Raw genomic sequence first — 15,654 nt, 5'->3', positions numbered from 1 at the left:
AACAAGAAACAGACCTGAGTGTAAGCTGTTAAATCACCGTTTACAATGACGGTAATAGCTCGGAACAAAAACTTGGGCTAAGGATGAGCCGGTGTTTCTGATCATCTGTAGTCAGGGCTTATTAGGTCGTGCTAAAGGGGCTCTTTAACTTTACCCTCATGCTGCGGCCACAGTTTGCCCATAATTGTGTTTTCCAGTCAGAGAGCGCTGGTCCATTATGAAAATTGTTTCTCTCTCCACATCTCTTTTTGTCCCCCCTCTAATCTAGTGTTTACTATGGACTTATAGCATCCACGGCTTGAAGGCATCTTTTTGAAACTGTGTCTTTGGCGCCCCTCTCAGGTAACTGCAGGGATGGCACGTCACACGTCTTAAATCTGCTTCCGCCTCTTCTGACAAGTCCTCCAGACACTTTGGTCAGTTTAGTTTGAACAGTCAGGAAAGTTCAAGCAGCCAGAGCACCTGGGCAGTCTGTATTAATATTAATATTAATATTTCTACTCTTGACTCCCATAAAGTTGCTTTGAACTCTTACCCCTTAGCTAACCTGTACTAATGGATCTGTGTTAGATCTTAAGGTCCCCGCTTTGGGGTCTCTCCACTGAGAGATCTTATTACTCGACACAAGTTTTAACCTTGTTGTTTGGCGAGGATAATATCTGCCCTACTCATTTCCCAATTCCCATCCCATCCCATTTTTCCCTGTCAGCCTCTCTGCGAGTGTTTGTTCCCGGGTTGGCAGGGAGTCTGTGGCAGCAGCTCCCCCGCACCAGATGGGGCATTGTCAGGAAGTAATGAGGGGAAAACACCTGCTTCTATTGCGAACTCCACTCCTTCATTTTCAGCCATTTGACACAACATATGCAGAATGCACATACAAACTCAAGTGACCGTGACGGGAACAGCAGTAGTCAATGACACAGTGTTACAAATGCCTGGCACTGTAAGGCATTAGTCAGTGCGGTGTCCCGTTTGGTATAAGTCACCTTTAGATATTGGTTTGCGTGCACTAAGGGCAGCTAGGGTACTTGACAAACTGCGGACATAAGTGAGGAGCTATTTAGCTTTAATGCCACAGTACAGATCTGCATCCTTATCCGGACAGGACCTTGCGTGCACCAGACAAAACACTTTTAGGAAATCTGTATGCACTGCACAGCACCTAAGCTGTTGTCCGGTGCTTTATCCATCGAGACACTGTCAAGGTCAAAATGTCACTGTAAACTTCACTTCCCTCTCTCCCGACCAGAGCATTGTACCTCAGGGAAAGCTCCAGTGTGTGAAATTCCTGATACATAATTTTGTGTCTCTTTTTTTTTTTTGGCCGCACATCAGAAGCCCCCAGACCAAAATCCACAAGGGAGCACAGAATGATTTACTCATGACTGACTCAAAGGCCAAAACGAAATGGTGCTCACTGGCATTTAACATTCAGGAGAGCATTTTAAATTCACAACATTGTATTTTTTCTTTCCCCCACTATGAAGCATGTTTCTTTCCCCCCTAAGTCTTTCTGTTTTGGTTATAGTCTCCCTGTCTGATGCTTCCACATTCCTTGGGTTGACCTCAGACATAAAGCAAGCAGAAGTTTGTAGAGTTGGAGAAGAAATACAAGGAGTCTGTAAAATGCTAAACAAAGGAAGGCTGCTGCTGCAGAGCTGAGCTGTACAGGGGGCTTGAATAATCAGTTTAATAACATTATCCTGGCTGTGCTCTGTGGCGCATGCACCCGTTAATGGAGTGTCAGTGTTAAACTGCCGCTTTGCCCATTATTAACAACGGCCTACGGTCAACCACACACGATAATAAAAACCGCATAAAACCCAACATAACTTCAACAGACAAGCGTAATGAAATTCTCAGCATTATGAGCACGGTTATGGTAATAAGCAGTGGTGGTGGTGGTGAGGCACAGCGTTAAGGGTTACAAGGCAACAGAGGAGAAAATTAAAAAGATGAAGTTGTAGTCTGTGATGCTTTTTTTGGGGAGGGGTTGGGTGGGAGACAGAGAAGACTAATCTAGTCTAGTTAAAATAGAACTTACTTGTAATGGCCAACACTGTCTGCCCTTACAACTGACGGGAAAGCTTTCAAGGTTACTTGCCAATGCGATTATTCACATTATGAGAGTTTCTAGTTTGTGAATGCAAGTCCATACACGTGTATACAAACTGACTGAGGGCTGAGTTCTCCGCTTACGGGCAGATGGGAATAGAGGCAAGAATGCACATGCACAGTACTCTGAGTAAAGGTCATCGCTTCAAAGTAAGGTCTTTCAGACCGAAGAGGAAGGTTGGTAAACAAGCTGATGCGAGCTTGAGATGGCATTGGATGGAGAGGATGTGCGGCCAAGCAAGCATGCATGTCCGGCTCTTACCATGTTGTCAATACTCCTCACCCCCTTTAGTGTCTCTTAAATGGAACAAAATCAATGGCACACTGGAGGATGGTAAATAATATTTTCTGAAAGCCATTTAATACCACAGAAAATCCCAACTACATTAAATTAAATATCCGAGTGCAATGTGCTTGAGAGCTGTCACAGTAAAGAGATTACAATAACCTTCTCGAAGACGCTTTGAGCTGGTTCTGCTTTGGAAAACATGAAGGTTGAAAGAGAAACAAATCAACAACATAAAACCTTGTCCTATCACCCAAACGATTCATTCACAATACACAGCTGAGCAATTATGTGTGCAACTAAAAGAAGAAAACTGAATGGAGCATCTTTATAGCGCTGCGAGTAGAATCCTCATCATCATTTTCTAAGAACGTAGCCCGCCATTTTTCACACTGCAGTATACATGAAAGGAAAATTGCCCACCTTTCTGTCCAAGATGCAGAATTGCAGCGTGCGCTCACAAGCCAAGCTGCTCAGGCATCTCTAAAGCAATCACTTGCCCTTCAGTTGATTTTTTTTTGTTTTGTTTTTTTAAATACCCCGCTTGTTGCTGATTTTTATTGTACTCTGCCCTATAATGTCTCCCAATATACCCATTTACTGCTTTATGACATTCTTTATTTTTTTTATGGACAACAACTCCATCTCTCGCTCCATCCTTTCATCCGTTCTCCTTCCACCTGCCTCTGCAGTTACACCAGAGGTTGATTGTCTCCGCAAGTGGAGGGTAGGGACTCCGAGCTTGCTTTGTAGATCGGCTTTTTCTGAGACCGGTCATCACTGGAGAGAGGAAGAAAGGAGAAGAAAGACGAGCATGATTATCAGTATATCGATCTCTCAGTAGGTGCTCGAAAGGTATAAGTGAGGAAGCACTGGAAGCGCACCTGGCTGCTGATATGAAAGTACATTATCCTCTCCCTCTCTTATCTGTATCTATTTGTACACACATGCTTGTATACTCAGCACAGGTTTGTAAAGTTTAGTAGTTGTTTTTAGGCCACTACAAACATGCAGAACTTCTGATTGCTGCAGAATCTTGTGAAAATTCTGCCTTTTGTAACTGTTTTTTTTTTTTTTTTAATCTACATGGAAAAGAAGTTAATGGGTAAAGCTACATTGGGTCACGGTGCACATTAAGGCACTGTCAGCTTTCACGATTAATGGGAGTTCCACTAATTTCCTTATAATTGCTGTAGCCTTCTTTATACTTTTACACTAGACAGAGAATTTAACCTACTGTCATAAGCCCGAGCCTTTGGCGAGTAGGAAGTGCGTGGAAACGCATGGGAGCAAAGGGAGGACGAAAAAGATCAAGGATGAGGTCAAGTGGATCAGGGCTTCTGAGATTGAATTTAATATTCATGATGGTAAATGCCTTTTCAAATAGGTGGAAGTCGGCACATATGTAAAGTTTTTTTTTTTCCATCCTCTCTTTTTCTTTTGAGAGAACAGTCAGAGAGTGAAGCATACACCAAGGTGCACACTGCCGCACACACCTACACTTACACGGTGACTGAAATGACTTTGGTTCACATGATATCACACTAGACAGAGTGAAATTTTGTGGAAATTGCTGTAATCATTTAAAAAGCTATCCTCTGGGTAACAGGAGGGGGAGGGTGACTAGATAAACAAGCACAAACATTCTCTTGCACTGAAGACACACAATCCATCAAATTGTAAACACGCTTTAAAAAGATCACATCTAAAAAGTGAAGACTTAAGATGACAAGACACAAACACGCAGTTGTTTCTTACATGGGTCCCTTGCTGGTCTTGGTCTCTTTGGCTCTGCGGCACAGGAATACAATCATCGAGAGGATGAACACCACAAGAGCTACAGCTACTGCCGAGATCATCAGCATGAGACGGCCATCACTTGTCTCATACCAGTGGGCATCCTCTGTGGGACAGACATGAAGGAAAACATGTATCACACGGAATGCGAAATCAGCAAAAGTATTCACATTCTGCCTCCAGGCGAAGCTTCTAAAGGCAACCTTATGCTTGTTTGTGATAGAAAAGACTGTATTCCTCACAGTTCAAACTGTTACAGCCTGCTTCAAGAAGCCTGCTTGTTACAATTTGCAAGAACTGGCTGATCGGCCCTGTTATGTGCACAATTTCCCAATTTAATGGTAATGTTTGGGAGAAAAAAAAAAAAAAAAAAGAGGGATTTTTCTGAATCCAGCCTTTAGAGCTGCGGATAAAGTAAACACTGCAAAATTAAGATTACGAGTATTGGAGGCAACAACAAATACATGTTGGAGGCAACACTGTTTGATCCCGGTTTGATCCCCGGGCTCTCTGTCCTGGTTGTTGTGTCCTACTGCCTACTGGTTCTGGCCAGAGGGGCCGATGGCGGGATATGGCAGCCTCGCTTCTGTCAGTCTCTGGCTGTGGCTACAACTGTAGCTTGCCTCCACTAGTGTGTGAATGCGAGAGTGAATGAATAGTGGCATTGTAAAGCGCTCTGGGTGCCTTGCTATATAAATCCAATCCATTATTATTATTGGCTTAATTGCATTTTTACAGATTGCATAATTTCAACTATTGGAACTATAAAGCTCCTACTGGGTGAGAGAATAGCATTTAAACACTGCAGTGTGTTAACAGTTTGTAATCATTCACAGATCAGCAATGAAGACGATGAAGACTGATGAGTTTCTGTTAATTGGATTAGCTATAATGTTGTAATGGAATTACTTTTGTACTTGAAAGCAACCATCATGTTTCATAAGATTTAAAAAAAAAAAAAATCACTTATCAATCATGCAGATTTTAGACAAAGGCAAAGTGAGACTGTGCAAGCGCCTAAATACCTAAAGCTGAGTACAATGTGAATGCATGCAAGAATGCATTGATTTGCAAATGAAACTAAAGTAAACTGATTTTTTTGATTGTTTTTATATTTGGAAAAATATAAAAGATTTATATCACTTTATTGCTAACAACAACTTCATGTTTATATTAGGGCTGCCACGATTTGTCGACTAGTCACGATTACGTCGACTATCAAAATCGTCGACGACTGATTTAATAGTCGACGTGTCGTTTGAAGCTTTGTAAGATCGCAAAAGACGCAGGAATAATAGCAGGATTTAAGAGTGTAATAACGGACTGAAACAGAAGATGGCAGCACTGCATATACAAGGATGCCAGCTGCCGTTAAACCCCGAAGAAGAAGAAGCAGCTGTGTCCCAGAATTCATAGCGCGGCCCAGCTTAGTTTCCAACAATGGCGGTAGCTAGTTAGTTTTAATATTACTCTTATTATTCTTTCTGGGTCACAAAATAAACGTTTAACATATTTTCAGGCGAGAATGTAGCTGTGTAAACCTCAAATATCGGCTCAGTTTATCAGGACACCACATATTTTCAAAAGCGCTCCGACGTTTTCGGAGACGTCTGTTACCCACTAGCTCGATAGCTAGCCGGGGGCTAGGTCACTAGCGCCGTGAGAACACTGGACTCCCGGCAAATTGTTTTCAAACCCACCGCCGTCTTTCGCGACTCAGGTTAAATATATATGAGTCACTTAGATAAATTAAAAATGTTGTTGTTTGGCTTTTTTTTTTTAGTATTTTATTTGTTCCTGAGTAAATCGGTTTGGCTGAGATTAAAGTTATAGTTTTTACACAGCTGAATAAACGTCAAGCAGACAGCTGATTATCAGAAGTGTGAGATGCTGGAGAATATACTCCGGTGTCCTGTTATATTTTAGATAGCAAGGAGTTTATTAAACTTTACCGAAACAATCTGCAGATTTCATTAAAATTGAATAAACTATCATCTTGTCGTTATTTTTAGTTAGCACCTTAAAAGCTTAAAGCTGTAAGCTAATGATAGTTATATAAGAGCAGATGCTGCTGGTGCAATAAGCTGTAGTTTTACGTCCAGTGGATGATGATCTGATTAGTCGACTAATCGCATAAATAATCGGTGACTAGTCGACTATCAAAATAATTGTTTGTGGCAGCCCTAGTTTATATGCATGGTGTTGGATTACCTGTCTCTTAACAACACTCTAAAGAGACCAAGTGTTGTTTTTAAAGCAAATGTTTTTTACTTTTTTTCTGGTTATGGGATTTCGGCTGCACAGGGTCTCCCTGAACTGTTGGGCTTTTAATTTAACAATGTTCTAAATGTTTGTTTGTTTTTGTAATGAATAGCAGGTCTGAGATGCAGGCAGGCCAGCTTAACACCTGGGTACTTTTACTACATAGTCATGCTGTTGTAATGTGCAGAATGTGGTTTAGCAGCGTCTTTGTTTCCTGAAAAAGTCATCTGGTTGCCACCATGTGTTGCTCTAAAACCATTATACACGGTCAGGCTTCAAGGATCTTTACAGACTTTAATGTTACCCATGCGATGGGAACTAATGCTCCACTGTGCACTGATAAAAAGCTGTGGGGAGATAGATCTACCTTTAAGATTAGGCTTAAAACTTTACTTTTTCATAAAGCTTATAGAGTTAGATCTGGATCAGGTGAGGCTGAACCATCCCTTAGTTGTGCTTCTGTAGGTTCAGGCTGCTGGGGGAGTTTCTGAGCAATTTTTCCTTTCACTCTGGATATATTTATACACCCCTTCTGTATGTCATTGCATTTTGTCTACTCTTTTACATGGTTTGTTTTGTCCTCATCTCTCTATACTCTCCCTTTTCCTCCCTCACTTTTCAACCGGTCACAACCTGTTTCTGCCAGAAGTTTATCCTTCCCACTGTCACCAAGTGCTTGCTGATAACAAATACAACTGAATTGAACAAAAGCGAATTTAGTGCTTCCTTCCCATTTGATGTGGTGACCACAATTGTCAAAAATAATTTTTCATTTTGATTCAGTGAACCAGATTTTGGCATCATTTATGTACCTCATTTGTAAATTCATTTCTTTGCATGGTAGAGTTTTAACTTGCAAACTATGTTTACTGATGATGGTTTTTAAAACTCTTCCTGAGCGTATGCAATGATTTCTACTACAGAATCATGTCTGGTTTTAGTGCAGCGTGTCTGAGTAGGACCCTAACTTAATTCAGTATTGGATTTCAGATGATAAACGTCCAAATTATTTGCAATTTTATGTTGACTGCTGAGTTTTATGAATGATGAACCCCTCCCGCATCTCTACTCATGAAAGATTTGGCATCTGTGATGCTCTTCTTATACTGAATCATTTCATTTTTTAACTAAACCCAAACTTGAAGCAATTTTCAAACCATTGCCTTAATGTCCTAACTTTTTTGCATACAGAGCTGACAAAATCTTACACTTTCTGATTCGTCAGTTATTGTCGTCATATATTATACCGTCATTTGTACATTATGTATATGTATGATGTCTAAGGGACTATAGGACTTTAGATGTAACAGTGGGAAAATGGCTCATAATGTCTAAATTTCACAACTCTTCAGTAGAGCTCTTCATTTACACACCATCACTTGATATTTCAGTCAAAAGAAAAAAAGGACTCAAAGGTCAGGTAAAACCACAGCTTCTTATAATTACCCTCTTATCCTTTAAAGTCGAGGCAGTTGTACTATTACCATTTGTTTATGATATTTAAAATGTATTATATCCTCAGGTATGACCTTCTTACATGTTTGACATTTTAGAGGTAATTTCTTTTGGGACTTTGTTCCCCCCCCTTTTTTTTTTTTAACGTGAGGTGTTTTAATAAATGTCTTTGTTGGGGCGATGTGGCCTTTTTCATATTTCTTTGTAATTTCTCCTTCAGATACATTAAACCTCAAGCCTGTACTGTACTTCCCATAAATTTAAAGCATCAAAGGTTGGCGTCTCGTATCTGACAACTTCTGCATACGCTCCTGCTGACGTAAAAGTATCCTAATACCTGACCTTTCTGGTGATATTTGACTGCGAAAAGGAAATGGAACATAATATTTAGTTTTGTTTTTGCTCAGGGGATGTTTAATATTGATGGATGAAATTTCCCCTCAGTTACAAGGAAACCATAGCTAGTTTTCAGAAAGAGGAAATGTAGAAAAATCAGTACAAAGGACAAAAGGCCTCACCCAGGTAAATCTTTTCTTACCCGGCAGTACAGTAATGCTGATAGTGCGTCTCTTGTTGAGGGACTCCACAGATGGATGCCTAGCAGAGCAAGTGTACTGTCCTTCATCCATCGCATTCAATTTTGACAGTTTCAGTGAAGAAGAGGGCAGAACCCAGTCACTTCCCTGAGAGAGAAAGACATACGGTGGAGAAAAACAGAATGAAAAAAGGAGGAAAATATGTCTATTTACCAGACTGTTCGCAGCCTTAGGACAAACAGCTAAACACATACAAATTAAAACTGCACTTAGCTGAGCGCAAAAGATGAAACAGAGAACATATACTGCCATGTGACAAAAAAAAAAAGAGAAGAGAAAAAGGGGAATCGTTTTTAGGCAGACTTGTGCAAGGATGGAAAATGAGAGCAAGTGAAATCTAGACTGGAAGAAACAGATGGACTGGTAATGGGACAGAAAGACAGAAATATCAGTGGGTGTTTGATCCTCAGAGAGCAGCCCCCAAAAGTCCCAAATCAAACGTATTTACCTGAGCAATAATCCCAATGAATGAACACACATCACCACAAGTCAATAACCCAGATAACACCATCATCCGCAAAGAATGATGCTGCAACAACACACTGTTAACACAACACATAATGAGATGGCAAGGGAGAAGGATGAATTGTTGATACAGAAATAGCAGCACTATTATGAGATAGAGCCCAACATGGGAGGAAACAAATAATAGGCCAAACACAAGGATTGAAAAACAAATGAGCGTGGAGGAGAGTTTAAAAAAAAAAAAAAAAAAAACATTACACCATGCAAATGATTTGGCTCCTGGGAGCTACAGTTCCTGCCAAGAAAGTCCATTTCAATTTGAATGGATCTGAATTAAGAGGATTTCCCATAAAGGCCAGGTCTGGCCAAAGCAGCATTTTGTATGCAAATCCACTGGCTCCCAAAGCAGTGGCCTGTTTCTGCCTCTGTCCTGCTGTCATTACCGGGGGCCAATGTGCCCACGGCGGCTGTCTGTCAAACTGTACGCCACTTTCTACCCCACATCCATTTCTGTCAAACACACAGTGGGCTTGCAGACACAGACAGAAAAACTCACACACACACACACACACACACACACGCGCTCACATAAACTGTGACATGAACATATTGTTTGGTCGTATTATTTCCCTGAATGCGTAATTCCTTTTTTTCTAATGGTCCCAAGTGATTTGTGAGCACATACAATACACTGTCACTTCTACTGGTTATAATTATTAGTCTTCATCAAAGTGACAGTGTTGTACATTAAATAACCACAAAAAAACTTGAAGTATTACATATGATCATGTGGAGGACAAACAGTATTAACAGCATAAAATGTCCACTGAATTGGATTTGGACTTGTAAGCTCATTTAAAACCCGGATTAGCAGTGACCCTTTAACAAGCATATTAACCCTAAGCCAACTTATCAAGAGGAATAACAAAACGGGAAACTTGGCAAGTGTGTCTGCATGTCCCTAGATGTCTTAATAGTTGCATAGCTTCATTACACTTCTTACACAAGTTGCGATTTTGACACCTTGAAAGCATAATATAATTTTCTCACTGTGAAGACTCGGTGTATTTCCTGACTCATCAACTTATTCTTGGACGCCATGCCAGTTGTCAGTTTGGCATTTTACACTGCGATGTCTTAATTTCCCTTGGGCAAGAGTTTCTTCGCTCAGCAAAGAGCCCAGTTGAATAATTCAATGCCGGTTAACCAAACACTGGAAAAAAAAATCATTAGAAATCTATCCGCATAATTGTTTTCAGGTTGACTGGCTCTTGTCTAGACCTCATTAAACTATTAATCCTCTGTAAGTGGGCAAGCTGCAATCCCCAGCGAGTGGTGTGCCCAAGCCAACCGGTCACTTAAATACAGAGCACTTCTTCTGTGAAGGGGATGGAAAGACGGCGGGCAAGGGGAAACAAGTGGCTTGACAAAGTCAGAAAGGGAAACAGAAAAGGAGGAGAGAAAACTAAGAGAGTGCTTGAACAAAGGCAAGAAGCCAGCAGAGACTGGGTGAGAATGGAAGAAGACAGGACAGTAAAAAAAAAAAAAAAAAAGGTCAAACTGAGCGGGAGGGAGAGAGTGGTGAGAGAGAGAATGACAAGTTTCCAAAAGCATAATGAGGGCACAGCCACTGTGCACGCTCCCGAGGCTTTCTCACCTCTTTGTACCAGAAGTAGCTCGGCTCCTCTGATGAGCTGGCAGAGCATTTCACCACCACGTCGTCTCCGAGTCGCACCTTCAGCTCATGTGGGGTACCCAGGTATCCGGTGTAGCCTTCCCTGGACAGTGACAGCTCCCCCATATCTAAGACGCAGTCGGGAATGAGAACGTGTGATCGGGCATTAATGAAGCAGGAAATTTAATATAAGCTGAAACAACTTTGTCAACCGTTCAGGCCGTAACTGAACATATGTTTGCAGTGGCAGCAGCTGGTAAACACTCAGATATTTTAAGTATATTTGAGCATAAATGCTCAAGTTTGATTGCCTCCCTGTGGTACAGACTGTACCAAGCGGTCAATAATAATGATAATAGGCTTCATCTTATTGAAGTCTTTAGAGAGGCAATGTTGTGAATAATGGCTCATTTTCTCTTCTATCTCAATAGATGGCCCACGTCCATCCAGCTCTTGGCTTCTTTCCTCCTCTCTCTCCTTCGGTCCTACAGTCCATTCTAATCTTTTCCTCATATTGATCACCCCTGTGAGGCTGAGGAGCCTATCAAACAACATTATGGTCGATTCGATGGCCACTGAGAAGTTAGAGGGCACTGAAAATCTGACTAGCTATGCCATGAATGACATTTCTTGAAGCTTTGCATTGATAACGGATACCTTAAAGCTGGAGCCGCCCCGCTGGGGACACGGCTCTGTTTATCTGAAGCGAATGGAAAAAAAAATAAAACAACTGCGGTCAATCTTTCGTAGGTAAGAGTACATATTTGCATCGGAGCTCTACTTCCTGTTGTTTTTGTTGTGCAACCTCTGCAGTGCCATTGTATAGATATGTCTATTAATATTTAATATGTTTTTCTATCCCTCACTATGAAGAGAGCTGTGTCCACAGTGTCTGAAAGATTGTCTTTACCTCCTGCTGGGTGGGAAATATGACGGAAATTGGTTTCGCAGTTTATCTGTTCAATTGTTTTAGACTGTTTACCGGTGTATATTTAGGTGTTTTATCCTCGTCCCTTTGTTAGCAATACTAGTAATCTCAAATTGTCCTGTGTTTTCCTTACTGAAAGTGAAATTCAGCAATACCATGCATTATTTTCTACTCACATATTTATCTAGATTTTTGCAGATGCCTATTTGACATGTACAACACACGCACACACACACAGACGCTATAACGATCTAAGGTTAATTATTTGTCAAAAGGAAAACACAGCGTCACAGAGTCATTGTTCCTCACAGCTCCCACCCACGCCACCCGACACACTCACAATGCACTTTGAAGGACAGGGGCTGCGAGGAGTTGTCTGGCTCGGTCACGTTTTCGTCATTGGACACACAGCGGTAGGGCCCCTCGTAGTACCTTCCTGCATGGGGAATAGACAGCACTAGCGTGTCTGCGAGCTGCTGGATCTTCAGTGAGTAGAAGCACCAATATCTCTCCATAACGGGACGCCAGCCATGCATGTACTGTTAAAGAGAAAGAGGGGAATAAAAAGAAAAAGAGAGGTCTTCTTTTACATTTACTTTTCAGTAATGAAAATTCTCTGCTGCATAATACTTCTTTGAGCTTACATAAGCTCAGAGAAAATAAATTAATATGATAGTTATACACATTAGCAGTCTAAGGTTATACAATAGTAATCACATCCCTAGTGATTTAAAAATGATTTAATTAAACATAAAAAAAATAAAAGTCACGTGTCTTGAATTATTACTTTGCAGCCATCTGATTACATTTGAAATATCATATTCAGGAGGAAAAGTTACATAATCATTGTCATTACTGGGAATTACTGTGGTGGATCATTTTTAGGAGTTACATGTTATGAAGTGATAATGTTTACTGAACTTTTGATAGTTATAAGAAAGTTTAATCTTTATTTTGAAAAACGAAATTTAGGAACAGTAATGAATCATAGCAGTGAGCTCCTTCTCAGGTATACAAAATCTCCAACGTTACAAACAGAGCTGTGACATGCACATCGTGATATTTTTCAAGTGCACTCTTTTCCTTTTTCACCCATCTTCCTCCAGCTCACCTTGGAGTAGACCTCAAAGTGGACCTGGCTGATGTTCAGGTCGGAGTCTGTGTATAGACACTCCAGCGTGACCGTGTCTCCCTCCAAAACTGGCTCAGTTGGCCCTTTGATGACCAAAGACGCTGCATGTGGACAGACATAACAGATGATTAAGTGAGAGGTTGCGGAGGTGGGTGTACCTCCTGAGCACTGCTTTCAAAACAGCTTTCTTCCCGGAGAACTTTGGAGTACTCATAAAAACACCACAAGCACATGACCAACAGGTTTTTCAACTTGACGGATACTGTTGATAACAGAGACTGATTCTCTTTCATTTCAGGCAAGAAGTGCTGCATAACATGGTTTACATATTTTTTTCACAAGAACTGAATGCGAGGCTGGCCTCCGCACACTCTACATAAAACATTTAGCTGCTCTTATGCGTTAGTCTCTCGATAATTCTAACAATATTTCCTGTTTCACTCTGTGTGTCGCAAGGGAAAACCTATCAGTGTGACAGAAGAGGAAAACAAAGCCTTTCCTCAAGAGAACAGATCAACTAAGAGACACACAGACAAGGAGACAAACAGGCGAGCAGACGCCACACGAAGCCCAGGGGCTTCAGCTGTATGAATATATTTATGAAAAAAGGAAGACCAGAACCCCGCTGAAAGATTAAACCAATATCTCATTACAGACGAGCAAATAATATTCAGCTCTTTGAGAGAACCGCATAAAAGTCCATGAGTAATATGAAAAATATTTACCATAACTGCCATGAATCAGGGAGACCACTGCAGCAAGAAGAAGCGCTTTCATGGCTGTGGAAAACAATATCAACACAAATATCTGAGAACACGTCGTGGGCTCCTGCGCACTTTCTCGAAATGAAAGTTTGCTCAGTATTTATGTATAGGAGGGTGTAGGTGTGGCTTTCTTCTTCGTGTGATTTTCAGGAAGCGCGTTCGAAGAAAAGTTGAAAATCCAGCCAGCATTTAAAAAAGTAAACAACCAGTCAACACCAAACCATAAATACACGACTTACTGAGTCTAGTTACGAATATGTTGTGACTCATTTGTCACATACACAAGAAACACTGTAAAGTGAACGCAGTGTAAACTCAGTGAACAAAACAAGGACCGCTGCTGCTGCTCCAATAATGAAATTCACTTCGCGGTGCGTCACTTGTCTCTTAGGGCGGTGGAGTCTGTCACGTCTGAACTCGTTGAGGTCGGTGTTTTGCTGCTCAAGTTCATCGGAATGTGAAAGCACTTGTGACACGTTACCGCAGAGCGTGCTATCTAAAACCGGGGAAGCACAGCGTTTTACGCTTCATTTTCTCTGACCTTTGATTGATTAGCTGTTAACCGGAGCTGAACCGCAGACTCTGTGGGCCTCAGATGCGCTGACCTACACATGTTCGAGTTATCTGAATACGCGCAGACAGCTCGTTAAAAACAATGCAAGACAGCCGAGCAAAGAGACTACCTGTCAAAATCCTATAAAATGTTATTTGCTCTCGTGTGCTGTTATGTCTCCATTTAGTAGAATGAACTGGATAAACATAAAAATCCATTTTCCCTAAAAAGCGCCCTGAGGGAGTGATTGGTAATTCATTATCATTGCCGTTTCACTGCATATGTTGTCAAACACTTCATGGTTTAATGTTTTTATTGCATGTTTTTTATTGTTATTATTAGCGATGGTGGCCGTGGTGTAAATGGGCAGTGGACATTCATGGGGTTTGGGGATATTGTGCGCAATATTTTGAGATTACTGTGTATTTGTTCACTGCGGATGAATAAAAACACCAATAAAGTAAAAAGCAACAACAAAGAAATGTTTTGTTAGATTTTTGGCCTTGAAACAACATATTACTTAAAAAAAAGAGAGACTACAGTGTCTTATAAAATTATTGAGCCACTTCTCATTACTTTATATTTTGCTGGGAAAATGGGAAAAAGGTGCAGTTGATTTATTGAAACGTACAAACATACATTAAAATAAAGCAAACGTTTTTAAAATTAAATACATTCCTTCTTTATTCTTCAACACAACCTGAACTCTGTTCTTTGTGTTTCTATTATGGTGGGCTTTTCACTGCATTTGGTAGTGTGATTGAGATCAATTGCTAACACTTTCCAGATGGTATTGCATGGTGGATCAAAATCTGTGTTCTACTTTTCTGTGTTCATAATTCCACCAGTTTTCATACAATCCCCAAACGAACTGGCTGAAATGCAGCCCCAAACCGTGACAGAGCATCCACTATGTTTTACAGATGGCTGAGACACTCACTGTTGTATCGCTCTCCTGACCTCCACTGTACATATTGACGAGGAATGAAATTTTTCAGATTCTGATTCATCACTTTATAAGACGTGTTGTCGTTGATTTTCTGTATAAATTTTGTGTAATTTGTCATACCTCAGCCTTTTCTCCCTGTTTCACTGAGACCATTTCTGACGAGGCTTCAGTGAACAGTAGATGGTTCAACTGAAGGTCCAGATACATCTTTCCAAACACATCTCTCTTGCTGGACTTCTGTTTCTTGAGGACATGACTTTCAGATACTGTTCATATGCTGGATGAAACTTTTTGGACCCACCACCTCTTCTTTTGTCTTCTGCTTGTCCAGTTTCATCTGATATTTTACTTCAATTCAGTTTTATTTCTGCAGGGCCAAATCAAAACAAAAGTTGCCTCAAGGCGCTTTGTTTTGTGAGGTAAAGACCCTACAATAATACAGAGAAAACAGAGAAAAGCCCAACAATCAGATGGCCCTTTATGAACAACCGTGTTGGCCTGGGACAATGGAAAGGAAAAACTCCTTTTTTCTTTCTTTTTTTTTTTTTTGCTTCAATGATAATATCCGTGTTAATAGTATAAAAGAAAACAAATAAAAACCAAAACAAACACACAATCACACAATAATCATTTGAAAATGTTCAGGTGCAATGATTGAAGTGAAAACGAACGAGAAA

At 40.7% G+C, this 15,654-nt stretch overlaps 1 protein-coding gene across 1 annotated transcript; it reads right to left on the bottom strand.

Annotated features, from left to right (window-relative positions):
• Window positions 1-2,454: 2,454 nt before the first annotated feature.
• On the bottom strand, window positions 2,455-13,817 carry LOC147318983 (CD166 antigen). Its single transcript, XM_086311220.1, has 7 exons — window positions 13,437-13,817; window positions 12,691-12,812; window positions 11,920-12,118; window positions 10,634-10,779; window positions 8,454-8,598; window positions 4,160-4,304; window positions 2,455-3,181 (listed from the first exon to the last, which is right to left on the bottom strand). The coding sequence occupies exons 1-7, from the start codon at window positions 13,486-13,488 to the stop codon at window positions 3,094-3,096; spliced, it is 897 nt and encodes a 298-aa protein (XP_086167346.1). The 5' UTR covers window positions 13,489-13,817; the 3' UTR covers window positions 2,455-3,093.
• Window positions 13,818-15,654: the final 1,837 nt, after the last annotated feature.

This window comes from Aulonocara sp. 'chitande type north' Nkhata Bay, linkage group LG11 (genome assembly GCF_057382095.1).
Source record: "Aulonocara sp. 'chitande type north' Nkhata Bay isolate Kocher_YH1m ecotype deep benthic linkage group LG11, A_spYH_male_GT1.1, whole genome shotgun sequence".
Taxonomy (NCBI): domain Eukaryota; kingdom Metazoa; phylum Chordata; class Actinopteri; order Cichliformes; family Cichlidae; genus Aulonocara; species Aulonocara sp. 'chitande type north' Nkhata Bay.
The sequence above is the reverse complement of the archived record's forward strand: the minus strand, read 5'-3'. Positions and strand labels throughout refer to the sequence as shown.